The 27,977-nt window shown below is 34.7% G+C and overlaps 1 protein-coding gene across 1 annotated transcript in view; it reads right to left on the bottom strand.

Moving 5' to 3' along the window:
* The window catches only part of FCHO2 (FCH and mu domain containing endocytic adaptor 2), a 151,072-nt gene that overhangs the window by 17,872 nt on the left and 105,223 nt on the right, over window positions 1–27,977 (bottom strand). Inside the window, 11 exon segments of the mRNA XM_061188950.1 lie at window positions 752–884; window positions 1,413–1,568; window positions 5,077–5,188; window positions 10,120–10,246; window positions 12,987–13,090; window positions 19,036–19,130; window positions 21,364–21,406; window positions 23,164–23,188; window positions 23,533–23,544; window positions 25,009–25,184; window positions 25,470–25,527. Coding sequence (XP_061044933.1) covers window positions 752–884; window positions 1,413–1,568; window positions 5,077–5,188; window positions 10,120–10,246; window positions 12,987–13,090; window positions 19,036–19,130; window positions 21,364–21,406; window positions 23,164–23,188; window positions 23,533–23,544; window positions 25,009–25,184; window positions 25,470–25,527 — 1,041 coding nt within the window.

The raw sequence follows: 27,977 nt of genomic DNA, 5'->3' as shown, positions 1-27,977 counted from the left end.
TCCTACTCGCCTCAGTGTGGCCCTTTTCTCATTTGCTGATGTGAAGGAGCTGTTTAGCTATCTTTCAGAGGGAACTGTTCCACATGTAGCTGTATATACACCATGTTGGTGTATCCATGGGAGAAGGTGAGTTCAGGATCTTCCTATACCATCTTGGACTACCTCTCCAGCTCTAATTAGTTTTTTTATTGTGAATATCTTTCTCCATTAGTTTTCCTAACTAGTTGTTTTGAAAGCCATTAATTTTTGTATTAGTTTTTTAAATGACCACTTTGCTAAATTCTCCTGCATCAGTTTTTCAGTTGATTCTCTTGAGTTTTCCAGAAATATATCACCTGTAATTAATACTATTTTTATATCTTCCTTTCCAATATTTATCACCACTTATTTTATTCTAACTATACTAACACATCCAGAAAAATCGTATACACTAACAGGAATAATGGGTGTCTTTGCCATTCCTGACTTTCAATGCTTTAGGTATTTCATTATTAAGACTGATATGCTGGTCTTTTCAGGTGAAGGACATTCATATATTTATATTTACTCAGTATTTTAATTGGTAATAGATGGTGAATTTGATCAAATTGGCCAAAATCTCCATAGGCTTATTAACAGACTTTTTGATTTTGAAACATCCTTGCATTGCTCGAATGAACTTCATTTGGCCATGACATATTATTCATTTAATGATATGCAAGATTCTGTTTGTTAATATTTTAATTAAGGATTTTTATAATATGACACTCACCTGATACTTTAATACATCTACATTATAATAAGAAGCAGCTGGATTTTGCTCTGATAGCTTCTTGAGGTAGATAGTAAGAGCTTGCATGTTCATCCAAAAATCTTTTGTGTTAGAATCACATTGTGATGGATCACTGTATGTATAAGAAATATTTTCATTATTATTTCATATTTATTTATTCATCTTTATCGTCTGCCTCTCTGTAGTAATTTGGTGACCTGGCAAAGACTAGTAGAAATGAACCAAAAGATGGGATGAGGGAAAACTAAACTTAGGGGATAAAGAATGGAACATAGCAGAAAGTTGCCTAAAAGATGAGAAGATGTACAGTAGAGAAGGATTTAACAATGACTACTACCACCACCAGCACAAACAAAACAAAGACAGCAGAATCCTATTTAATCATAATAAATAATTTTGATATTGTCTTCAAATTGAATTACTGTTGCTTTGAAGAAGAAAGAAAATATTTCTTAAAAAGAAATTTCACCTTCAAAACAAAAGTACACAAACCTGGGGATTTCCCTGGTGGTCCAGTGGTTAAGACTCTGAACTTCCACCACAGGGGGCACAGGTTCGATCCCTAGTCAGGGAACTACGATTCCACATTGCCACACAGTGTGGCCAAAAAATTTAAAAAAAAACTGAAAAGTACACAAACCTGAACACAAGTTGTGCATTTGGAAGAATTTGTTCTAGTCTGTTGATATTTTTCACCCTGAAGCAGAGCACAGCTGGGGATGGATTACTAGTGAAGACTTTAATAACTCCGCTTGGAAATGATATTGTCATGTCACCAGTGATCTTCACAATACACCTGAAAGTAGGCATTTTGAAAAATTTAAATAGTTTAAATAAGGCATTTTAACCTCCATTTAAAGCATATTTAGTTTTAAAAGGGCTTTATTTATATATATAACCTTTTATCATAGTTACCATGAATTATTTTTTCAATTATAAAAAGTGATTCTATGTGAAATGATATATTCATCTAACACCAGTTTTTCCTAGAATTAAATTCCAAACACAAATGGAAGCACACTGATAATACTCCTTTCACTTGTTTGCCAAAACCATCCCTGGCTGTCTCATAAGGACATTGTTTCCCTGGTAACACTATCCCCAGCTGTAGCTATTTTTCCTCCAAACCCCACAAAGCACTGGGCCTGATGGTGGCAGTGGTAGATGTCCTCCTTGCTTCTCATTGCCTCTTACAACTCTATATTCCTTCTTCCTTCTGAAAAACCACCAGCTTCATTTGAAACTCACACCATCAGATTATACTACTCGCTATCCCAACCCTCCAAGTCATCTTCAACATTCCCTTTCATTTTCTGAAAATTATAGCTCCTGGCCCACTGTCAGTCTGTCTCTGCACAACTACTCCTATCATAAATTTTTAGTGATTTCAATATCCATACAGATAATCCTTTCAACACCTTGGTCACCTAGTTCTTCAGCCCCTTACCTTCAATGATCCTGCCTTCCAGCCTACCTCGGCCATACTTCAGCCCCTCCATCATCTCAGTCTGATTCCCCACTCATCGGATAGTCTCTTCCTACTTCTCCAACTCATTCTGTCTAGTACTGCATCTCCAATCTCATCAAAAACCTACATAATCCATTGTTCCTACCACCTTTTTCATTAATCTTCACTCTTCCTTCATATCCTCATTTCCCCCTATCTTGGGACTTCATGGTCCATCAATATACATACTCCTTTGCATAAACCCTCCCCTTGGTTCGCTCTCATTTGACTATGCTTGTTTGGCAAAACACAGTCTTAGCTAAATCCAGCTCCTCACCTACATCTATATGGCCGAACATGACTACAGAAAAACGTATAATGATATAGCCAAAACTCTCAGTTGGGTCCCCTTAGTATAGCCTGGAAATTCTACTACATTCCCTAGCTCTTTTCATACCTTCTCCTTTCTCCTCTAACTCTAACCTGCAAAATTCCCTCCCCCACCTGCAGTCAACGACTTTCCTTTAAATTTTACGGATGAAATAAAATCAGAAAAGAACTTCCTCATACTCTCACTACTAAAATCCTAATCTCCCTGACTCTAAAGGCATGCATACCTTCTGCGTTCCCTCCTGTTTCAACAGATAATCAGCCTATGCACCTAAGGTTAACTGTACTGAAGCACATCTCCTCTTACATACTGAAGGACTTCACTCATGCAATTGCCCCCTTTCCTGCAGATTCAATTTTTTCCATAAATATTGGATTTTTCCCATTAGCATATTGAAATGTATATCATCTTTAAAAAACCCAAAAACTAAAATTAATAAAGGCCTCCTCTGATTCTCCCATCTCTCTCCTGCTACCACCCTGTTTCTCTGCTTCTACTTAGAGCAAACTATCCTAAAAGAATTGCCTAACATTTGCTCTCTCCAAATACAGTTGTCTGTATTTGCATCAGCTCCTGCTCCTGAGCTCCCTCAAAGCAGTCTACTAGAGCTGCTCTTGTGAAGGTCATTAATGACCTTCATGTTGTTAATGATCAATTTTTCTTGACCTGACGATAGCATCAGATACAGCTTCACACCTTCTTTCATGAAAGGGTTTATTCACTTAGTTTCTGGGACTCTGCTCTACTGGTTCTCTTCTCACCTCTCTTGTTGCTTGCTGTCCCAAACTCCATTGCTGGATGATTCTCATCCTCCTGTTTTTAAACACTGAAGGGGGCCAGGACTTAAGTTCTCATCAGATCTCTTCTCTACACCCTAATGCCCCAGGCTTTAAGTATCATGTACAAATTAATGACTACCAAATATTTTAGCCTGGACCTATCTCTGAACTCCAGAATCATGTATTCAACTATCATCAACTCAACATCCCCACTAAATTGTCTTAATAAGTACTTCAAATTTAACAATCTACTCCCTCAACAAATCTTGACAACTCTGTTTTCAAAATACATTCAGAATCTCATTACTACTCACGATCTCTTCTGCTAATACCCTTATACAAGTCACCATCATCTCTCACCTGGACTTCAGTGGTTAACCCTTTCTCTCTGCATCTACTCTGGCTCCTTCTAGTTTATTCTCCGTATAGCAGGCAGAGTGCTACTTCAAAAACATAAGTAACCTCATCACTCCTCTACTCAAAAGCCTCTACTTGCTTCCCACCTCACCCATAATAAATTCCAAACTCCTTATCATGGTCTACAATGCCCAGCCTGATCTGTTCCCTCTGTGGACTTAACTTTGACTACTTTCTTCCTTGTTTACTCCTACTCAGTGACATGGTTCTCTTTGCTGTTTCTTGACTTTGCCAAGCATACTTCTACCTCAGTCCCTTACACTTACTGGAATGCTCTTCACTCACCTATCTGCATGGCTTGCTCCTCCCTCAATGTCTTTCAAAAACAACCTCAAAAAGGTTTTCACTGATCATTCTATCTAAAATAGTAGCCCTCTGTTGTAACTGTCTATCCCCTTACCCTGGTTTATTTTTCTTCATAGCATATATCAATACCTCTCCTTTTCCCAAGTAACATTATTCACTCATCAAATATTTGAGTGCTTACTATGTGTAAGACTCTGTTGTATGTGCTGAAGGTACTTTAGTGAACAAAAGTTCTTCTCTACAGAGCTTGCATTATCTCAAGTGAAAACTAAGAAACTTTCACAACAATGCAAGCTAATAACAGTCTTACACATATTAAGGACTCAAATATTTAATGAATGAATAATGTTATACATGAAAAATAAGGGTGGGGTGGTGGTGGTGGGATGAATTGGGAGATTGGGATTGACATGTATACACTAATATGTATAAGATAGATAACTAATAAGAACCTGCTGTATGAAAAAATAAAATAAAATTCAAAAAAAAAGAAAGAAAAATAAGGGTGGTCATTCACCCAAAGATCATTTTCTTAATAGAAGGAGGTTAAACCAATCCTTCAAGAGTCTCCTGTAATAGACATGCACTCTAGGTCTCTCTTGCAAACATCACACTTTCACCAAAGATATACATTAGGCCAAGATTCAGAATTCTATCCCCATCTACGTCAGCTGCCACAATCCTGTTCTACAGACATGTCAAACAACAGATGTGTCATATTGGTCATAAAGCCTGGGCAAAAACGTACATAAACTTAGAAAAAAGCCATCACTACTGATTATAGTGACTTCTTAAATTTGAAAGACAATCTCTAAATGACTATAATTGATAGCAAAAAGCAGGTAAATAAGTAACAGAAAACTCTAACTAACAGAGAATCAAAATATAACTTAAAATTTACCACCAAGCCCCCTGCCCCTGAAACACACACACACACGTATACACGTATCTTTTAAAAACTAACTTGGTGGGATCTGCCCCTTTAAAGTAGGCATTAACAGATTCCGTAAGGGCGACTGCCACAGGTAAGGTGTCCTGATTTCCAAGGCTGACAGGACTGGGACCTCGTGACACACCTAGAATAAACACAATTCATTTGTTAAATCCTGTAGAAAGATATTTATTAAATACCAAGACAGAGTAGAGTCAAAATATTAGCTTGTCACAAGTGACTCTATTACTGGTTTCAAAGACACCCCAAGTATAAATCTGGTTAAAAAATGGAGCATAAAACAAGTTGGACAAATAAAAAAAATATCAGGAAAATATGTCACAGTGACTTCAATTTTAAATAGAATGACAAAGAAGGGTTGGGTTAAGGAATGTCAGAAGGAAAAAGCCCTTCACCTGAAGAGCTAAAATTACTAAAATATGGCTTCAAAACCATTCAGATACTAAATTCTTTCAGGTTCTACCAATTCACATATGTAAGGTCATTAAACTGGATTTTTCTATTTAAGGTATTTCTATACATTAGCTATTTCTAAATGAGCAGTGTAATGTAATCATGCACTGCTCATTATTACTGTAATTCTCCTTTACCTCTTCTTTGTCTTATGCTTGTATTATATTCCCATATTACCTTTCCTCGATAAATATGACTAATAACATCATTTTGAGGTAACATTCCTGACATAAAGTTAACTCAGTAAGATACCTTTAGAGTCAAATCATAGAAAGAGCAGTGTTTTAAAAGCATAATAAAATGTAAACAAATTTAATGTATATGTTCAGGTGTTTTTTAAAACCTAAAAGTATCTGGTTTATTTCATAACAGACAAATCCCTTAAAAGAGTGCACTGCCTTTTTTTTTTTTTTTTACAAATGTACTCTCTCCATTTATGCCTTACCATTATTGTTATCAATTGGAAAGTGGAGCATTTCATTTAATGTACAATATATGATGAAATTGTGTAAAAGTAAGTCAATAGGGTAATTATGATTATTCATTCTTATTTAAAGAAAAATGTTGACCTAGGTTATTCATCTCTGAAATTTGAATGTATGTTTTTTGTTACATAAATGTTACACAATGTTCATAGCCATCAGATATTTTTATTTCAGATGTGAGTTACTTTTGAGATACCTAGAGTATTATTAATTCTAACAAAAATCAGTACTAGCTGTCTTTGCCTCACAACTAAACCTGGGCTCCTACAAATAGTGAGAAAGAGCTTTTGTTACCTTTAGAGGCCAGGAAGATTCTGTAGTGTTCAAGATTTTGAAGAATTCTGATTTAGAAGGTTCTTCATAGTTTAAAAAAAAAATAACTCAGTGATTAAAAATACATGGAAACAGGAACTGCTGTTTCTAGGCCACTGGGAAAAGTAAACTCTCCCAAACAAGACAACTTAAAATTTCATATGAAACTAAACTCAATGTTTAGTGTATTCACAAAATCACAACAGCTACTATCTACTAACCACCAATATATGCCAGACACTTTGCCAAAGAGGCATGAAAGAAATGGTACCTTTTTGAACCACAAGTAGTTTTTTCTGCAAAGCGGGAACATACTTTGTGGGTGATAGGCTGCAACGATGAAAGGACATGAAAATGTGTCTGGAAAAGTGTTTATAACCCAGATCAGGATATGGAAGACCTTTAATTTTATCCTATTGGCACTAAAAGCCACTGAAAATGTTTAAAAGAAACATGATTGTGTTTTTCATTTTGTAAGGTCACTGAACACAGAGTGAATCCTGGATTGAAAAGAAAAATGACTTGGCAGGGATTCAAGTTTGGATCAGGTGAGAGATAATTAAATGAAAGCTAAGGGCTTGATCAAGAGGCAGTAGTTTCTAGGATATGTGATTACAACTATGCAAATACATGTTTGTGCAGTGGGAAAATTTCACTGTAAATCTAAATTAGTTCAATTTTTAAAAAAATATATTCTAGGGGTTCCCAGGTGGCACAGTGGTTGAGAGTCTGCCTGCCGGTGCAGGGGACGCGGGTTCGAGCCCTGGTCTGGGAGGATCCCACATGCTGCGGAGCAACTGGGCCCGTGAGCCACAATTACTGAGCCTGAGTGTCTGGAGCCTGTGCTCTGCAACAAGAGAGGCCGCGACAGTGAGAGGCCCGTGCACCGCGATGAAGAGTGGCCCCCGCTTGCCACAACTAGAGAAAGCCCTTGCACAGAAACGAAGACCCAATGCAGCCATAAAATTAAAAAAAAAAAAAAAAAAAAAAAAAAAATATATATATATATATATATATATATACATTCTATACTAGGGTCACTAGAAATTCAGGAAAGCATATTTTCAGAGAAAGATGAAGGCTATAACAATCTTTTATTAGAGAAAATTCTATGCTCTTAAATCTGAAGTTAATCTTTTCCCTTAGGTAACCTACACAAGTGGATATCTACACACAGTCATGGGTAACATTAATGTCTGCTACTACTTTGACATTAAAAATCAAAAGAAACCTACAAAGTTATTCTTTTCAAGTATCCAATTTGGGCATATAAAATGAGAATTCTTGAAATAGTTTCCCTGTAAATTGTTAAGCCTGTTACTGAAATATTGGCAAGAAGAAAAAAGTATTGGAGAGTTAGGAAAAAAACTCAAAATCCACTTAACATTTTGGCATATCCCCTTTTGTATATTCCATTTTTGTTTCCAAGATCATATTGTATATGCATCCTTCAAAAAAATGTTTGACACAGGAAATATGTGCTTAGGTCCCTAAAAAAGTCTAAATGTGTACTATATTATTCAGAATAACTCATTTTTTGGAAATAATAAATTCCTTGGATGTTCTTCTTTATAAGGATAGTATGCATTCTAATTTTGGTTTAATTGTTGCATATTTACAATTGTGTATGTTTTGAAAATGCAGAGACATAAAGCTGAAATAAAGGGTACCTACCTTTGTAACAATCAGTGAATATTTTTGTGGAATTCCTTTCAGCTCAGGAGTAAAAAACAGGGACTCACTCCCAACTATTTCCTACCTCTGTACTTCTAACTTCAGCTCACTGTATGAATGGTTTTCGTATGATAGCCTTTGCTTTGTGGTTTTTATATTATAGTTTCTCTTTTTTAACTGACATATTCTTTCTGGTTCTTTCCTAATCATCACTTTTTCTCTGCTTCTGATAGCTTTAGAAGTAAGATTTGTTGGTATTTCTTTTTTTTTTTTTTAATTAATTAATTAATTTATTTATTTATTTATTTTTGGCTGTGTTGGGTCTTCGTTTCTGTGCAAGGGCTTTCTCCAGTTGCGGCGAGCGGGGGCCACTCTTCATTGCGGCGAGCGGGCCTCTCATTGTCGCGGCCTCTCCCGTTGCGGAGCACAGGCTCCAGACGCGCAGGCTCAGTAGTTGTGGCTCACGGGCCTAGCCGCTCCGCGGCATGTAGGATCTTCCCGGACCGGGGTACGAACCCGTGTCCCCTGCATTGGCTGGCGGATTCCTAACCACTGCGCCACCAGGGAAGCCCTGTTGATATTTCTTAATGTTGAGGAGAGAAGAGCAGAAGGGAGAAGGAAGATAATGCAAAAATAATGTATGTTTTTATAATTTATCCACTGCTATCAATGGATCCTGTATAGAAACTGGACATAATTAGTACAAAATTGAGATAGTTAAACCTTAGAGTTATTCTTGATTTCTGAGACACCATAAATTGCTGGAAAAGGAAAAATTAGATAACAGAGTATTTTAGATACACTTTAGGGTCATTAGTTAACACATACATCTGCTTTCGATACAATACCTTGTGAAGTCTCACAGTGCTTTTCAATTTCAGAGAGTGTCCCAATCAAATTATCATCTTCTATCATATTTAAATAAAACAAAATATTGCAGGAAAAGAAAATACTTTCAAGAACAAGAAGAATCAAAAACTTAAATCTAAACAGGGAGCTGAATAAACATCACAAAAAAGAAAGAAATTTTTAGGAAGATTTAAAGAAACTTTGTTGTATAAAATCCACATTACATCACATCCTGCCTGCCTGTATCATCACTGTCACCTACTTGTGGTTCTCCTATTGCCAGCACTGGCCCAAACTACAAACAAATATGTACCAACTTAATCAAAATTAAAGTTTCCATCACAAATAGAAAACGGTCTGAATAATCTGGAGATAATGGGAAACGACTAAAGCAATTTTGGTTACCCAGACCTGCCTGATTTCTAACAGGACCCATCTATGTTCTTTATGATTAAAATACAGATTCTGTGGAAACAAAAGGTAACAAAACCACATATACAAACGAAATGTAAGAATAAGTTGCTTGTTACAGCAAACAAAAAGACTTATTGAATATATTGTTTATGTAAAGTCAGAAGATGGGAAAAACAGTATGTTCACAAAAGTATATAAAATAAGATGGTAACATCATGTTCAGACATTTAGAAATCAAATCATTTATCTCATTTTAGCCTATACCACTCATGCCGTTTTTACAATGGCTACATACAGAAGACCCATTTCTTCTGCGTGAGTTTTGACAAATCAAATTAGGTATAATTAAATCAGCTTAATTAGGGCTGGGATTCTTAAATTCAACATGCATCAGGATTGCCTAGAAAGCCTGTTCAAAGACTGCTAGCCCCACTCCAGAGTTTCTGATTTAAAAGGTCTGCATTTCTAGTAAGTTCCCAGGTGATACAGACAGATGCTGCAGGTCCCAGGATCACACTGCAAGCACAAAACCCCTTCCTTTCACTGAATCAGTTGTTTTTAAAACAAATGTTCTTAGGAATGTAAGTACCAATTCACAGTAGAAAGTACTGCATCGTATTCTGCCTTCAACTATTTATATTGGTCAGTAGTTTATAAATTTGATGCATTCTTAACAGTGCTAATCATGGTTAAAATTCTCTATTCAGAGAATATAAAATGTGAAAGAGAAAAGGAAAATGTGGCTTGTTTGATAATGCCAGGTGTGTTTCCAGAAAACCAAAATGTCTAATGCTTAATTCTTCACTACCCTCAGCCTGATCATATTTTGGATGTTAAATTTTGCATGTGATTTATGTTAATCACTTACCTACTGGAGTATTGGCAGCACTTAGTGACGCAGAAGATGAGATAGAGGAAGAACTTTCTGCCCGGGCTAACGGAGCGGCAGGAGGTGGGCTGGTATTGGAAGTTACAGGTGGGCTGAATGGCCTGGGCTTAAAAACAAAATGTCATTTACCAAAATGCTAAAACAATTCCCCAGTTATCAGAAAAGATTTTTAGGTATCAGGAACATTAATTTTAAACTACTACACCAAATTTATTGTGTTTCTTAAAACTCACAGAGATGCCTAGGTCAAATCATTTTCAAGAATATATTAAAAGCTGAAAAGGCTATTTTAAAATAATGCTGTCAAGACAATCTTTGTATATAAAACTTTTTCTGTATTTCAAAAAGTATGCTTAAGATAGATTCTCAGAAGTTAAATTGTTAAACATTATGAAGGCTTTTCATACACAGTGCCAAACTGCTTCCCATTTGGGTAACTCACTTTACCCTACTGCCTATAAATATATAAGAGAATATTTCTCTGCACTCTTGCCTGCAATGAATAGATGAGCCTTAGAAGAAGGAAAAATAATAAAATTTAAAAACTTTTAGCTAATTCTGTAGATAAAAATAAAATTGGCATTTCTCTTTTATGAGTTGTCTGTTAGCTTTGCCTGATTTAGTTTGGGGAGGTCTTAGTATTATCTGAGCTTTCACTAACCCTTTTCTTTATTTGATGCAAATATTTTCTTCCTAACTATTGCTTTACTTTTGGCATTTACAAATCTGTGCACATTTTCCTTATAATTCATTGTAATGCTTCCTCATTGAGAAAGTTTACCCCATTCAGAGATTTGAGAAAATCTTAATTCTACTGTCTTCCCACTTTTCTGGTTAAAAATAAAAACAAATATGAAAAATATGATTCCAATTCATTTATCTTTTACTTTGGTGAATGGTTTTTTTCCTTCCAAATTCCTAATTGTTCCAATAATACATTAGCAACACTTCCTGAGGTGTTTCATTTTTAAAATATGGAATATTGAGCTTAATTAAAGACAACCTTTTCCTGCTTATAAAAGTTATAAGTAAATGCAATATTTATTTAGTGCCTATACTATGTGTCAGGTCATGGGTACTAGATACAAAGCAGTGAATTAGACACTGTTTCTGTCCCCATCTATTTGAGGAACATGAAAAACAGAAGGTGAAAAACAACCAACAAAACCCTATAAGCATTCATACACTAAAATTATTCAACTCTACATCGCATGAATATAAATTTATAGATATACACTTATAAAAATTAGATTATACTGCCTAAAATATTTTACACTTAGTAAACCCTTGTGCCCCCAATTAATTATTTTTAAAGTATTAGTTCCAGAGAATGGCTTTTGGATGACTCATTATTATGGACAGCAGGTTGAAAAAACACAGCAAGGTGTAAAATGTGGCTGTGGAAATATACAGATGGAGGTGGTACAGGACATGAGGTGACAGGCATTATTTAAAGTATTAAGGCATTAGCAAAGTATTAAGGATATGAAATTGGCTAAAGCATAGTCCAGTGAAGGAAGCACACACACAAAAAGTACAGTCATCCCTTACACTTTAAATCATCTCTAGATTACTTACAATACCTAATACAATGTAAATTCTATGTAAAAAGTTGTACATGCAATGCAAATGCTATGTAAACAGTTGCTAGTGTGCGGCAAATTCAAGTTTTGCTTTTTGGAACTTTCTGGATGCACCCCCCCCCCAATATTTTTAATCCGTGGATGAGGAACCCATAGATACGGAGAATTGACTGTGGGTCAACTTTATATACAATGTGATCTATGCACTAAAAGAAACATGAGCAAGTGTATGGGTATAAGGAAGAGAATGACAGAGAATGATTAAGTCCACTGTGGGGTGGAGGGGAGGAGTAACCATCAAAGAGGGCTTCACCTAGGTGGTGATATGTAGCAGGGTCTTAAATGAGAGCAGTTTCCTACATAGAAAACTGAGGGGCATTTCAGACAAGAGGGAGCACAATAGAGACATGGATACATAAAAGAGCATGATGTGTTTGGGGAACAGTGGAAAGTTTCAAGTGGCTGGAACCTAGGTTGCAAAGAGGAGAAAACTGGACAGCTAGTATGGTAATACAGGTTGTTGAGTCAACTTTATGAAGAGTCTTGTAGAGTCAGCTAAAATATTCAACCACGTGGATTATGGGTGTACCACTGTAGATGTGTATCGGGAAAAAGATCAAGCTTGACATTTAGCAATTTAATTCTGGCAATTAAACTGGCAAGTCAAAGATGAAAGTAAACCAGAACAGACTGAAGGAAAGAATACTGGTTTGGGAGAGCCTGACTCTAAATAGAACCCATATATTTTCTTTCATTATCTGACAACTTTCGAAGACCAATGCCTTTTTCTTTTTTTAAGCAATGTGTACTTTTACAAGTCAATTAAGTGATGTGAACTCCAGATTGCTTATGTATAAAATAAAGAAAGCTGGACTAGATGCCCACCAGGGCTCCCCTGGCAGTAAGTATACTTCCAGGTCTAAGAACAGGCCACCATTTTTTCCTTAATATTTGACTTTAAGCAAAATTATATGAAAATTGCTTCTTAATTATGAAACAATGGGTACTGAATTGTATTTTTATAATGTGCTAACTTTCTCAGGAAACCTCTTTCCTCCTGAACAACAGTCTTGCTCCACAGGTATGATCACTGAGATAATATGGGGAAGTGAAGGAAGTATCAGCAGGGAAAACTTTTCTGTACTTTGAAGACTTGAGTAGAAAATTCCAAGCATTTAGCAGTAAAGGGACATATAGAGAAATATCATTTGCATATTAAATCAAAACAGTTATAATTAAAAAAAAAAACACCTGAGTACATACTATTTCATTAATCCCACTGAGTTTTCCTGAAGTAAGCTTTGGTCTGGAAGCAGGCCTTGGAGGTGGGACAATGGTGCCTACAGAAAGAGGAGTTGTGGGCCTGGCTGGTGGGTGGAAAAAGAATTTGAAGAAAATCATTAGTATGTACCAATCCCTAGATAAAAACAATCTATTACAGAGAAACTATTAGGATTCAAAGCTCATTTTTCAGAAGTTCTTTTTCTTTAAAATGTAATTATAGCTATTTGTGGAATGCTAGGAATGTATCAAACATGCTTTTTTCGAAGCTACCAATAATATTCCTGAAAAAAAAAAACTAACTTTTCAATAAAACTGACATAATATAAATTGTATTCCTGTTACAATTATTTATACATATAAAAATTAAATCTAATAAGTAAGCTGGTGAAAATAAACCAGTTTAAGGCCTAAGGTCTTTAGTTTATTGCCAATACTACTTTACAGTTATTTGCAAGACCAATCCTTTGAAGCAACGTCTTCAAAATAATAACATGAACTCTAAATAAAAACATTTACCTTAATTAAACTTGTAATCTCACTGTTAAGTTGAAACACACTGTGCCATTTTTTAGTGACAATCAAACATATCTTTATAGTTTACAAAAAAAATTTCCACAAATCACTATAATTAATTTTTGGTAAATATAGAAAATCATATATTGACTTAGTAAATCCTACATAAATTTAGTGTTCAATGTTCTTCAACACTACTTGCAAATGTTGCAATTTTAAAAACCAGAAATACTAACCTCAGTATTCCTAATTAAAAATAACTCTCCAGGGACTTCCCTGGTGGTGCAGTGGTTAGGAATCCGCCTGCCAATACAGGGGACACAGGTTCAAGCCCTGGTCCAGGAAGAACCCACATGCCACGGTGCAACAAGGCCTGCGAGCCACAACTACTGAGCCCGCGTGCCACAACTACTGAAGCCCACGCGCCTAGGGCCCATGCTCCGCAACAAGAGAAGCCACCGCAATGAGAAGCCCGCGCACTGCAACGAAGAGTAGCCCCCACTCGCCACAACTAGAGAAAGCCCACGCGCAGCAACAAATACCCAACGCAGCCAAAAATTTAAAAAAAAACAAAAAAACTCTCAGCATGGTAGAAATTAATGAGTGAAATTCAAGTGTATATCATCAAAAGTCACACATGTATTAACATAATCAAAGCAAGAGTGTAGAAGCAAATACATTTAAATGATCTTTAAATTAATTAAAATGATCCTCCAATTCTTTTGGTCCATTCTAAAAGAGGAGTCTATAATTCAGATTGAAGAATATTAATATGGGTGTAAAGAAATATGTTTCAGTAAGTTCTATAAGTTTACAGATGTGCAAAGTTAAAAATATAAGAATGGGCCTAAGTATGTACATGGGGAAACAAACAGTAAAGCTGAGGACCCTTGGTCAGCAATGGAGGACTGAAAAGAAGGAGCATGGAGGTGGTAGGAAGAGAACTAAAGTAAAAGGTAGTCACACCGGAGTGAAAGCAAATGCATGGGGGTATGGAATCATCTAGAAAGCAGATCATATGAAGAGATAAAAGATGCAAGCACCATTCAGGTTGCTTGAAGAAAACAGTAAAAACCTGATAAGAAATCAAGTTTAGATTCTAAGGCTGCTGCCTTCTTCCAGTCAGCACCAGTTCTTTCATGCTGCGCCCCTACTTTAAGTTGTACATTGGAAGAAATGTGCACTAACCTGAAGACTGTTACGCTTTCCTGTGACATATTTACTTTAACGATAGTTCATTATCAATGAAACCAGCACTGACTAATACTCAAGTTATTTCAAGCTTGTGAGGGGGCTTAACATGGTAGAGACATTTACACCTGAAGCTTCATTACTAATCAAGTGGCCTGTCCAAATGGCATTTAGATTGACTCAATCTAAGCCTGGTAGAAGTGTTAAGTTCACCTTCTTCAAATAATCAGAATTTGCTTTTGGAGAAAAAGTAATAACAATGCTCATTAATATCACTGTTTATAAATGAATCTATTAATTATAGTAATAAATTTATAAATTATAAACAAATCTATCTCCACATGCCAATTAGATACTGCTTCTAGAAGCCTCTGAAGGAGATGACTACAACTGTTCACAGGTTTAAGTATTTTAACTGTGTTTTGTGGTGGTGGTGGTGCTCACTTCAAATAAATGTCCACTAGATGCAGTATTTCAAGAACATGAAGTGACTTGTAAAGTATAAAACACAGGCAAAAAAGAGCTAACCTACATCTGCTCTCTGACACTACCTAAGGGGAACAGATAAAGCATGTTTCCCATACCACCCTTCATCTGAATAAAGGCACAGACTAATCTAGGATCCAGAAGCAATGATGATGATGCAGAAGAAAAACCAGCAGCATTGCTAGCTTCTTCTGTCAGTAGCTTTTCAGAACATTTAATATTATGGCAAAGGTCACTGTGATCCTCAGAGATGCAGCTGTTGGAAAAATCTCTCATCCAAAGCACCAGGAAACCCAAAGGTATTTTCAGCTTTACAATGCAATCTCTGGAATGCCTTCTGAGCTCCACTGGAGTCAGTAATTTTAACAAGTTCATCAGTAAAGGAAATCCACTGACTCTGCAACCATGAAGCAAAAGGAAACTTATCGTGCTCGCTGGTGGTGTCGTTACAGCAGGATAGCAGAGAGGGTTGGTGGAAAAGTCTGGTAATGGGTTTTCTAGACCCAAAATCTGACCTGGTTTCAAGTAAAGAACCAATTATCACTCCCCCAGACAAATCAGTTTGGGAGAGAAAAGCAGAGTTCCTATTCTGTTCACTAAGGTCAGCGGAAGAAGAAGAAAGAAACTGAAAACTAGAAGCAACAGAAAAATTCTAAAACTAAAATATAAATCTACATAGCCAAATAGTTCTTATTTCAGGTTAATATTATTTTAATTACTCAAAACTAGAAAAATTTAATAATACATGGAATAAGAGCATGAGCTCAAACTTTATATTAACTGAGGAAAATAATTATGAGAATAAGAAACTTAAAATATGTATGAGTAAAATTTAAGGTCCAAAAATATATAAAGCCAGAATTATTCCTGATTTTCAGAGGAGCAAAAGGAAATGCTAACAGTCAGTAAAAGTCTAAAGAGGTTTGACAAGGTGTCAAAGTGATGCTGCTGGGTACATGTGTTCCTCAACAAAGTGCCTGACTAGTGATAAAACTTAAAACTGTCATAGGAAGTAAGATAGACTAAATCAGTGTTGGAGTTGATATAAAAAACCAGCCTAATATTTTTCAAAAGACAATTTTACAGGGGTTTTACAGAGGACAAGTGCTCAATTAACCCATGGGTAGAGAAGAAATGGTCTCTACTAGCACTTGTCGAAGGGAAGGAAGATATGAGCTATTTATATTAAATTTTATATACATATACTTTATCATATATAATTTATTTATATGTAAATTGTACATATATGTTTATTTGAAGAAGCAACTGAAAATACTTCTGTACCAAACTTTAAGCATGCTTCTTAAACATATAACAACACTGAAAGGTTTAACATATCAGTTACTAACTGATAGGAATTATTTTCTTAGACTAGTTTAGCTGAGATGGAGTGATTATTGAATTAAGATTCTGAAAGGGACAAAGGAGAGCAGGGAATAATCTGACAACCTGGCCATTTCTAAAATGTGAAAATGGTACCAGTGTAGACAATGTTAAGGGAGACATGCACTGTAAAAAGCGGTGGAAGAAAATTTAAGACAAAATGCCTATTTCACAATTTCACTTAGGGCCAGTGTTACAAAACAGGAGAATCATCGTAATGTATTCATCAGTTTTATCAATAATTATATTCTGACCGAGTGAAGACTTAATAATAATTACCACACAGCAGAATGTCTCTTTTCAACATCACTAACATTCTTCGAAGGGCAAAATAATCTGACATTTTTTAGACTTAATAGGAAGTTTTTAAAAGGCATACCAAAATAAATTTTAAAATAAGCAAAAAAAAAAAAAATAGTTTTATCATTCCCTACCTACTAAACATCAAATGACAACTAAATGCAACTATCATTTTTTTACCTGAAGTTGAAAGTGATATGGGCAAAACATTCTTTAGATAGGTAGCAAGAGGAAAAGAGAGCACTTTTTTGAAAGGAAGGAGATTGTGCTAAAGAAAATAGAAACAAAGGGTGGAGTTATGAAGAAATTTCTATATAACTAAAACCTCTGTGATAACAATGTGAACATTTTTATTAAAGATTAATAAAACCAATTCATAAAAGAATGTTAACAAAATTAAAATTAGGACTGTCTCCATTCTAAAAACACAACAAAACAGTATTCTGACATTTTTACTAAACAAAAAAGAGACCTTAATACAACTACAGTTTTTCCTATACAATTATTTTACTTATAAAATCTATTAGTAAGATTAGTTTCCTAAAACTAAATAGTAAACAAATGCCAATTGAGAAAGGCTATAATGCCACTTCAGAATATGTGCAATTACCTAATGACTGCTTCTTGCTGTTCAAAATTCCCAATTGTTTCAGGTTAAGGTTGCCTAAAATCCATTTATAATTTCTTTTTAAAACATTAGTTTCTAAACAGTCCAATTTTAAATACTAGTGTTTATTTTATTATTAACAGTAAAATGTTTCAACATGGCTTATTGTTTTGTTAATCTGCCAGAGTATGATGAATTGAGCAAAGATTTTGGAATTAGTAAGATCCAGGTTTGAATCCATGCTTCATTTCCTAGTTATGTGGTGTTAGAGAAGTTCCTGATCTCTCTCAGCTTTACTTTTTCCATTTATAAAACAGGGACAATAAAAAGGACTTCATGCAGCAGTTAATGAGATTAAATCAAACAGAACGTGCATAGGTCCCAGCAAAGACACAGCAAGAACTCAATTCAAGTTCTCTCCCCACCATTCCAGCACTCTCTTAAGCCCAAGTACTGCACGGCATTTCTAAACTCCCCAAGAAGGCTGAAGATCAACTTAAAGTGATTTTATTTTCCTTTTTTGGACAAGCAGTTTTATTAAACATGCTTTGATGGTTGACTACTGGGATTTCACATTTTGAAGAAAAGAAAAATTTAATATATTCTTGCCAAAAGAACAACTACAACACATTCATAAAGTTCTTTCATGTTGGGAAGTGCTAAAGCCTTTCTGGAAAGCAGTTTGGCAAAAAGTAACAATGGGCATATCTTGTGACTCATAAATCTTGTATTAATAAATTATTATAAGGATATGAGATGTGCACAAAATCTGCTGTATCTACGGATGTCCATAATACTAAAAACTAGATGCAACCTGAATGTCCATCAAGAATGGACTGGGGGCTTCCCTGGTGGCGCAGTGGTTAAGAATCCGCCTGCCAATGCAAGAGACACGGGTTCGAGCCCTGGTCTGGGAAGATCCCACATGCCGCAGAGTAACTAAGCCCGTGTGCCACAACTACTGAGCCTGAGCTCTAGAGCCTGCAAGCCACAACTACTGAGCCCATGTGCCACAACTACTGAAGCCTGTGTGCCTAGAGCCCATGCTCTGCAACAAGAGAAGCCACGACAATAAGAAGCCAGCGCACTGCAACGAAGAGTAGCCCCTGCTAGCCGCAACTAGAGAAAGCCCGCGTGCAGCAATGAAGACCCAACGCAGCCAAAAATAAATGAATGAATTAATTAAAAAAATAATAATAATAATAAAAAAAGAATGGACTGGTTGTATTAACGCACATCTATGCAGTTGAATATTAAAAATTATTATTTGGGCATTGATATAGGAATGATGCCTAGAAATAAATAAGGGAAAAAAAGTTGGTGCTTGATGAATTTTTATTGTTAAAGCCATATGGTCTTTAAGGTAAGTTAACAAAATCAGTATAAAATCACTTTTATATGGCAATATGATCAGAGGACAAGTTAAATTTTTGATCATTAAGTACAACATACAAGTAATGGATAAATCAATTAGAAAAAAGTAACTACTGCATTCCTTTACAGTTACACACAAATACACACACAAAAAATATATATATATATGTTTACCTGATGATGATGATGAAGTTAGTGAAGTTGAAGAAGATGAATCAAGAGACGGTCCAAACAGGGGGTCCCAAGCAAGTAAATCACTGGTCCCTTTCCTACCATAACATTTTAAAAATAAGGATTTTAGCAAATGAGTATTTTATTAGTATAAAATATAGTAACTTAGCTTTATTTCATAGAAAGCTCAATATATATGATTAAAGAGTTGGACGTTGTGCTTCACATATGATTGAATATGTGAAGAACTTAATTAGCAGGTTTAATAAACTGATATTTGTTAACTGTTATAAGCAGAACCCACAATAACATTAAGTTCGTAAAGGAGAGTAGATTAATCCCCACTGATTAAATCTTGTTATATTCTAATAAACGTAGGGGCTGTCAGAATAGAAATAATTTCAGTTTTACAAATGAAAAGCAGCATGGACAGTCTATATGAGCTGCCTAAGGACACATAGCTAATTAATTCTATGGCACTATCAGACGTGCTAATTCACATCTGGAACCCAGTCTTGGACAGAAAATTTCTTAAGTGATATGAAATCAGATAGAATTTTTATAAGGCCATACTTATTATCAAAGATGAAGAAAAACGGTAAAGGATTTTTTTTAAAGTACTTTTTAAGTAGAGGACGGTGGCTTAAGCTCCATGTATATAAACGACTCTATACAAACTTCAAAGGTCTGATCACTGCAGTAGATCATGCATAGGAGGAATTCTGCCTAGGTAATCCACTACCTGGGCCACTAAGGTGGTCTAGCAAAATGTACGGGTCATACATGCCTCTTTATGAGAGGTTACCAAGACTATGAACAAAATCAAGAGCATGAACATTCTCGTTTCAAAAAACTCAAGGTGCTGCATAACCAAAGATTTTCTTCCACTGACCTCTTGGAATCCTTCAAACTAGTTACTCTCAGGATTCAACTCTTGGCTCTTTACTTTAATACAAACATAAATGTTTCTCTTTTTCATTTTAGTCATACCCTTTAAAGATGCTTAATCTCTAGGATCTTGAGCACCTGACCTTTGCCACCCCATCATTTTTTCAAATTAATTTCCCCAACTTTATTGAGGTATGTTTGACAAATAAAACTTGTATGTATTTATGGTATAAAAAAAGAAAATCCCCATTTAAAAATAATCTAATGTATCAAACTACCATTATTTAAAATATTTTTTAGAAATCCTAGAAAAACAGGCCCACTATAATGAAAATATTACAATTACCTATAAGCACATATCTAGTATCTCAACATGCACCCACATGGAAGCACACTTATGATAAAGTATAGAATCACAACTGTATAAATGATTCCTAAAAACAAAGTCTTAAAACACTAAACTTATCTTTAAAAATGATAAATCAAATGAATACCTCCACTCTGCTCAATTAGTGCTTAGCTTTGAAAATTTCCATTTTAAACTATTCATTTAATTAAGCCTACTTTTACTCATACAAAAAACATTAAAAGACAAAGTATTCTTGTTGATAAATACAGAAGTGAAAAAGGACCCATGCAACACTGGCTTAAAATATTTTTTTCTTTTTAAGAAGAACTGGCAACATGTCTTCTAGACCTCTCCTTCTTCAACTTAATTGAGACACTTCTTCATTTTGAGGTTCATAAAGTATACAGTCTATTTTACAAGGTCACAGACAAAATTGAAGGAAAACGGTGAGAGAATTTCCGTGTGAATAACTAGTTGAAATACAGACATGTATGAATTTGGGATACTATCATTTATTTAGAAGCAGTGAGGACACCAAGGCCAAATACAGTTGAATGGATTTTTTACAAATTATCATAGAAATACTGTCAAATGAGAAATAATTTACAACTTCTAAAAACTCTATATGACGTTTCAAAGCTTAGGAAACGGGATGATTAAAAACAATCTACTGGAGTTAAAACTACAGAGATAATAAAACGAAGGATACTTAAAATTTAAATGTAGTGGGGAGGGAATGATAAATAGGTGGAGGACACAGGATTTTTAGGGCAGTGAAATTATTCTGTATGATACTATAATGGTGGACACATATCAATATCCGTTTATCAAAACTCATAGGATATACAACACCAAGAGTTAATCCTAATGTAAACCATGGACTTTGGGTGACAATGATGTGTCAGTGTAGGTTCATCAATTGTAACAAATGTGCTACTCTGGTGGGGGATTCTGATAGTGGGGGAGGTTTGGCATATGTAGAGGCAAAATGTATATGTAAAAATCTCCATACCTTCCACTCAGTTTTGCTGTGAACTTAAAATTTCTCTAAAAATTAAAGGCTATTTAAAAAAAATTTTTAACATGGAACTTACTCATTGGATGCAGCAGATGACTTTGATTTCGTTAACTCTTCACCTAATTAACAAGTTGAAATATTATGAAAAAATTAATAATCTGAGTAATAAAATATTTTAATATAAAGAGAAATACTACACATACATCAATTTTTAAATTCTGGCATTAATAACATATATTAACAATTATGAAGAAAAGGAAAATAAGCCTTTAACAAGTTTTCTACCATGCTTAAAAATATAAAAATAATAGCTGAATTTCTGCTAAATCTTCTAATATCTTTGATAAGAAACAACTTAAGTCAACTAAACCATCATATTCATTAAACTGCTGTTCATAAAAAAAAATAGGGGCTACAACTTTAAAAATCAGAACAAATGTTTAAATACTTTTGTATTTAAATAATGTAGTAATAACTCAAGAATTTTAACTGATGAATCATGAAAGCATTTTTCAAGTTCTGATGATATTATTAATGATTATTTTATTGACCAAAAGTAGTTATTAATTCTTGAAGGACACCCTATTTTGAAAAATAAAATTTTTATATCAATAGTCTCTTTATAAGGTAGTCTATTTTGCTACCTTCTGCATTTATAACATGAATCATTTCATAAGCAATTGGTACATGGAGGAACAGCATCAGTAATACAAAAGTCCTGCTGGTTCGTAAGCAATTTTCATTGCACCTTAATGTTTTGCATCACCAAGCAATAGCTGATGAATGCAGAATACATCAACATGGGTAATTACAGCAAACTATGAGGAATACAACAGTGTACATAATGCCCATTCACATCACATTCTCCCATTTGGCTCATTTCAGCTGTTTGTTTTGCCTCATGGTGCTTACTGTGGTGTTTGTCATCTTTTTTTCATTTTGCCCTCATCTTGATAACTCAGTAGCCCCCTTTTATACTCATTTTCCTCACATCCCCTATCATCAAGCAACTTACCATTTATTTTTTGAAAGTAAAACCCTACTTTTAGTTTGGTATTTATTATGAATTTAATAGGTCTTTTTAATTGTACTAGAATTTTTAATTACAATTGATGTCATGGTTTTTATTTAGCACTGGGTTCACAAAATTGCATAGCTTTTGTGTGGGCTGCCTCAACTCTATTTTCCCCACAACTCTTGTTATGTTTAATACATGATTCTGCAAATGGTGTTAACACCCCAAAAACATTTTTAGTATAATTTAAGTTACTATACTAAAAATCTTATATTAGAAGTTGCAATTGTGATACGACTTAAAAATAGATCAAGCTAAAACTCATCTTTCTGGGGACTTCCCTGGTGGTCCAGTGGCTAAGACTCTGTGCTCCCAATGCGGGGGGCCCGGGTTCAATCCCTGGTCAGGGAACTATATCCCACATGCCGCAACTAAGGGTTTGTATGCCACAACTAAAGATCCCGCATGACACAACGAATATCCTGCATGCCGCAACTAAGACCTGGCGCAGCCAAATAAATAAATATATAAATATTTAAAAAACAAGTGCCTTCTGGCTCATGAGGAAGAGTTATGCTAGTTAAACAGTTTTACGTGCTTGATCAGAAGCTGCTCTTTGGCTTTGTTAATTTCTGAAAAACGTTGTAGCCACGTATTCAAGTTTAAAGCATATCGCAAAACTAAAAGAAATAGTATAGACAAGTCGTCTTCTGTTGCAAAACAAGTATCCTTCTAGTCTGTCGTTATGGCTCATGATGAAAAAAGACCATTTCTACAACTACATATGTTAGGCTACAAGCTTAGCAAATTCCCTGATAAATTTTAATAGACTTAAATAACCAATTTAAATGTCAAACTTACTAGATGAATTCCGATTCATCTGCACCTAAAATAGAAATGCAAAAACTAAGTACCATTAAACAAATAATTTAATGCGGTAATAAAATATTTGATAAAATGTTAATACTGGGAACATAATTTTAAGTTGTTTTTAATATATCTGCTCAATTATAAACAGTATTTACATAAAAAGATTTCAGAAAAAACTTTTTTATAGTCAAAAAATAATGTGTACCTTTAAATCATTCAATAAAATGTTTTAAAATACTAGTATCTACAGCAACATACTATGACTTGCTAATTTAAAAACACAAATATTTTGAAAATCAATGTTCAAATATACAATTTCTTTTTAAGTCAATAGGTAAAAATATAAAATCTTGCACTTACTGGGCTGTGTCTCTACCAGTACATGGAAGGAAAAAGAAAAACACAGTGTTTAAAAAAAAGGAAAAAGAAAAACACAGTATTTGCTTTAGAATTTAAAATGTATTTCCTTGCTCTAATAATCCGTCTAGTCCCTTCTTAATCATGTCTATTGATAAAATCTATATACCTTAAAACACATACACTGTTGGAGGGAAAAACAACTTAAGCTAGATAAGCAAACTGGGCAATAAAATATACTCTCAAGACCCCTCTTTTCAAATATTAATAATTAAAAATTTTCTGATTATTATTTATTTTCTGAGTATGAAGTTAACACGTTTACTTTTTTAAAAAAAAATAGAAAAGAGCACAAAGCATCAATTATCTTACTACCCAAAGACAGATGCTTAACATTTTGATATATATATATCCTCCAGGCTTTTATTTACTTACATATATATTTTAAATTAGTTATGCTCTTACACAATAAAAAATTTTTAATGGCTTCACAACTTCCTACTTCAAATATAAACCATAATTTAATCTTGGCATTAATGTTAACTAGTAATGGTAGAATAAAACCTCACTTCAGAAATTTGGTGGAAAAAACTGTTCTCAAATTAAATTCTAAAAGTGTATGACTGGGAGAAAAACACTTTTTCTAAACAAATACATAAAGTCTACTTAAAATATGTAATTAAATAAAATACAAAATGGTGAGAACTTTAATTCTCCATTATCAAGAAGAATAGGTTTAATATCAGCTACAATAAGTATGTACAGATAAACTAAACTGACATTCTAAGACATGCTTTTTCCCCATAATTTAACATTTCTAAATTTAAGAGTATGACATCGATAGAAAGATTACGGTGATATTTTTCTCCCTCAAAAGCTATCAAGTTTAGTATCTCAGAATTGAGGAATTAACCACTATCACTAAGAATTCTTATTTGCTTTTTCCTATATGAAAAGTATGGAAAAACAACCATTAATTACAGTGACAGAAAAAAAAAAAAAAAAGCAAAGATAGAATTTAATTTCACTTGAAATTGCTTTTTATGGAATTCCTTTTACATAAAGTTCACCAAAAAAAATGGATGAAAAACTTTAACATTAGATGAGGAAAAGGTTAATACTGTAGTTCACAAAACTCTGCCTGAGACATATAGCACTATTTATAAAATACATCAAATGGCAGAAATATTGGATTTTCCACATTTTTGTTTAAAACACATTCAAAAGGAAGCAAAACTAAACCAAACTCAAAAATTCATTTGCCTGTATAAAAATTATAAACTGTATACCTCAATAAAGCTGAAAAATTATAAATATTTCCTCATCCAACATGCTTAACTATTTACTAAGTGATGTTTTAATTTTCATTAGTCCTAAAACTAATCAGATGCAGGTAGATGAGCTTAGAAAAACCAAAAACCAAAAAACCCTCAAAGGCTTCTGTATAATGAGTGCAAACTTGCTTATTTTCTTACTTACAGATATTGCTGGGGAGAGCGTTATATTTCCTATAGATACTTTTAATTCATCCAAGGAAGCCATTGTGTGATGTGAGTTATTCGGATGCATAGGTTTGATTTCTATCCGATACTTCTTTGGTTCTTCATCTTCAGAATCAGAATCACTAGATGAGTAGAAATGGTTCTCTTTGGTATGTGAGTATCAGTTAAAGAATTGAGTTTTTAAATTATCTTAATGCACAACCAGTTTTTCACACATTTATAAAAAGGAACAAAAATCTCTGAGATAAGATGGACTTTATCAGAAATGTAACTACTAACTTTTATTCATAGCATGTCAAATAAAGCACATTGAGGCACATTTTATTACAATTAATTAAAAATCTGAAGTCTTTATTAAATAATAGATTATTTTGTTTTAACTGTCTACTTATATATGCCAACACAATCCATAAGAATATCCAGATGATGAAAGGATATCATTCTGATTTGCTTCTGGTTTTATACTATAGCCTTCTTCATCCACATCAGGAATGTTCTATGGGGAAAAGAAAAAGAAAAACTTTACTATAACAATGCCTCCAACTGCAAAAACATTAAAGGTTAGCAAAACAGCCTTAACTATTACCGAGGAGCTTTATCATTTATCAAATATCGTAGATTAACAAAATTATTAAGACTGGGAAATTATGTGTTTTTAGATAATTAGCTTCAAATGACACTCCACGCTTCAGACGTCTGAAAGAGAAAAGCACTGCAAAACAAACAGGATAAACACTGAAAGGAAGAGAATAGGTGTTTGGCTAGGCATGCCAGCAGTTCTGTGAATAACCAAATTTTCACCCAAATCTTCAAAGTGAAGAAATAAAAGCACAAGATTATATGCATCCACGGAAGAGAGGTGGTAAAATCAGAGGACTGACAGCTTAAGTAAATGGAAATACATATCAAAAATATAGAACAGGGACTTCCCTGGTGTTGCAATGGTTAAGAATCCGCCTGCCAATGCAGGGACACGGGTTCGAGCCCTGGTCCGGGAAAACCCCACATGCCGCGGAGCAACTAAGCCCGTGTGCCACAACTACTGAGCCTCTGCTCTAGAGCCTGCGTGCCACAACTACTGAGCCCACATGCTGCAACTACTGAAGCCCGCGCGCCTAGAGCCTGTGCTCCGCAACAAGAGAAGCCACCGCAATGAGAAGCCTGCGCACCGCAACGAAGAGTAGCCCCGCTTGCTGCAACTAGAGAAAGCCCACGCGCAGGAACAAAGACCCAACACAGACAAAAATAAATAAATAAATTTTAAAAACATATATATAGAGAGAGAACAAAAAAAACAAATAAAAGACTACCAAGAAAATTTAAACTATACTAAAATACCATCTCTTTTCCATGAGACTGGCAAAAATTCAAGTTAAAAAATATACTCTGTTGGCAAAGCTGTGAGGAAATGTACTCTTATACTTTGTTGGTATAAATACAAAACAGTACAATTCCTACAGAGGGAAATTTAGCAATATCTAACAAAAAATTTATGTGTTTACCCTTCTACCCAGGAGTTCCTTTTCTAGGAATTTACTCTGAAGATATGCCCCCAAGAATTAAAAAATACATATGCAACAAGGTTATTCACCAGAATTATTTGCAACTCAAAATTATTGGAAAGTACTAAATGTCCAAGCATAGCTGAATAAACTATGGTGCATACACAAAGTGAAGTACTATGCAGCTATTTAAAAAAAAAAAAATGAGAAAAGTTTCCATGAACTGATATGGAGTGACTTCCAGGAAATACTGCTAACTGAAAAAAGCCAAGTACAAAAGAACATATATAGTATACTACCTTTTAAGTAAGAAAGAAGGGGAAATTTAAAAACCATATAGATATCTGCTATCTTTATGAAAAAAAAACCAAAAAAACAAAAAAACACTGCAAAGATAAATCAGAACACAATAAAGCTGGTTACCTAAGAAGGAAGGGCGGTGGAGCAGAAGGGATACAGAAGGGACACTTCTCTAAAAATGCTTTTGTGGTTAAGTAAGAGAATATAAAATTTATGCTCAAATGGATCAGAAAAAAATATACACACATAAACACATGCACACATGTAGGGAGAATGGAACTGTTAAAGCAAATGTAGTAAAAAGTTAAAGGTATACAAGTGTTCTTTATACTATTTTATTCTTGTATTTGTTTGTAGGTTACAATATATTTCTAAATAAAAACTTTTTTTAAATGGGGGAAAAAAAGAACTGCCAAGAAATGCCAGGGTGTACGAGTTGGATATAACTGGGCAGCTAGTATCATTCTACTGGTAGAGTTTCCCATTCTTCCTCCAATCACTTGCTAAAGCTCAGCAAGAGAAATATGAAGGATTGCTAACCTGACAGGCACAGCACAAGGTTTACATAGTTATAGTTTCCAAGCTGAATAAACAGTCTAATGTAGCTAGCAGTGAGTTAACAGACTGGGTTAAAGTTCAGAAGTGAAATATCTAATATAGGGTAAAGAGCAGATTCCATAGATAAAAAGATGACAAGTGATGTAGTTATGACCCTAGAAGTAGAGCACTTTCTCTGAGTTCTATATGCTGCTTACTAATATGCAAATAATACCTTAAAATACTTAAAAAATAAAGAAACTGGGGACTTCCCTGGTGGCGCAGTGCTTAAGAATCCGCCTGCCAATGCAGGGGACACGGGTTTGAGCCCTGGTCTGGGAAGAGCCCACATGCCGCGGAGCAACTAAGCCCGTGTGCCACAACTACTGAGCCTGCGCTCTAGAGCCCACGTGCCACAAATACTGAGCCTGTGCACCACAACTACTGAGCCCATGCTCCTAGAGCCCATGCTCCGCAACAAGAGAAGCCACCTCAGTGAGAAGCCCCCGCACCGCAACGAAGAGTAGCCCCCGCTCACCACAACTCGAGAAAGCCCGTGCACAGCAACGAAGACCCAACGCAGCCAAAAATAAATAAATTAATTAAT

This window comes from Eubalaena glacialis, chromosome 4, assembly GCF_028564815.1.
Source record: "Eubalaena glacialis isolate mEubGla1 chromosome 4, mEubGla1.1.hap2.+ XY, whole genome shotgun sequence".
Taxonomy (NCBI): domain Eukaryota; kingdom Metazoa; phylum Chordata; class Mammalia; order Artiodactyla; family Balaenidae; genus Eubalaena; species Eubalaena glacialis.
The sequence above is the reverse complement of the archived record's forward strand: the minus strand, read 5'-3'. Positions and strand labels throughout refer to the sequence as shown.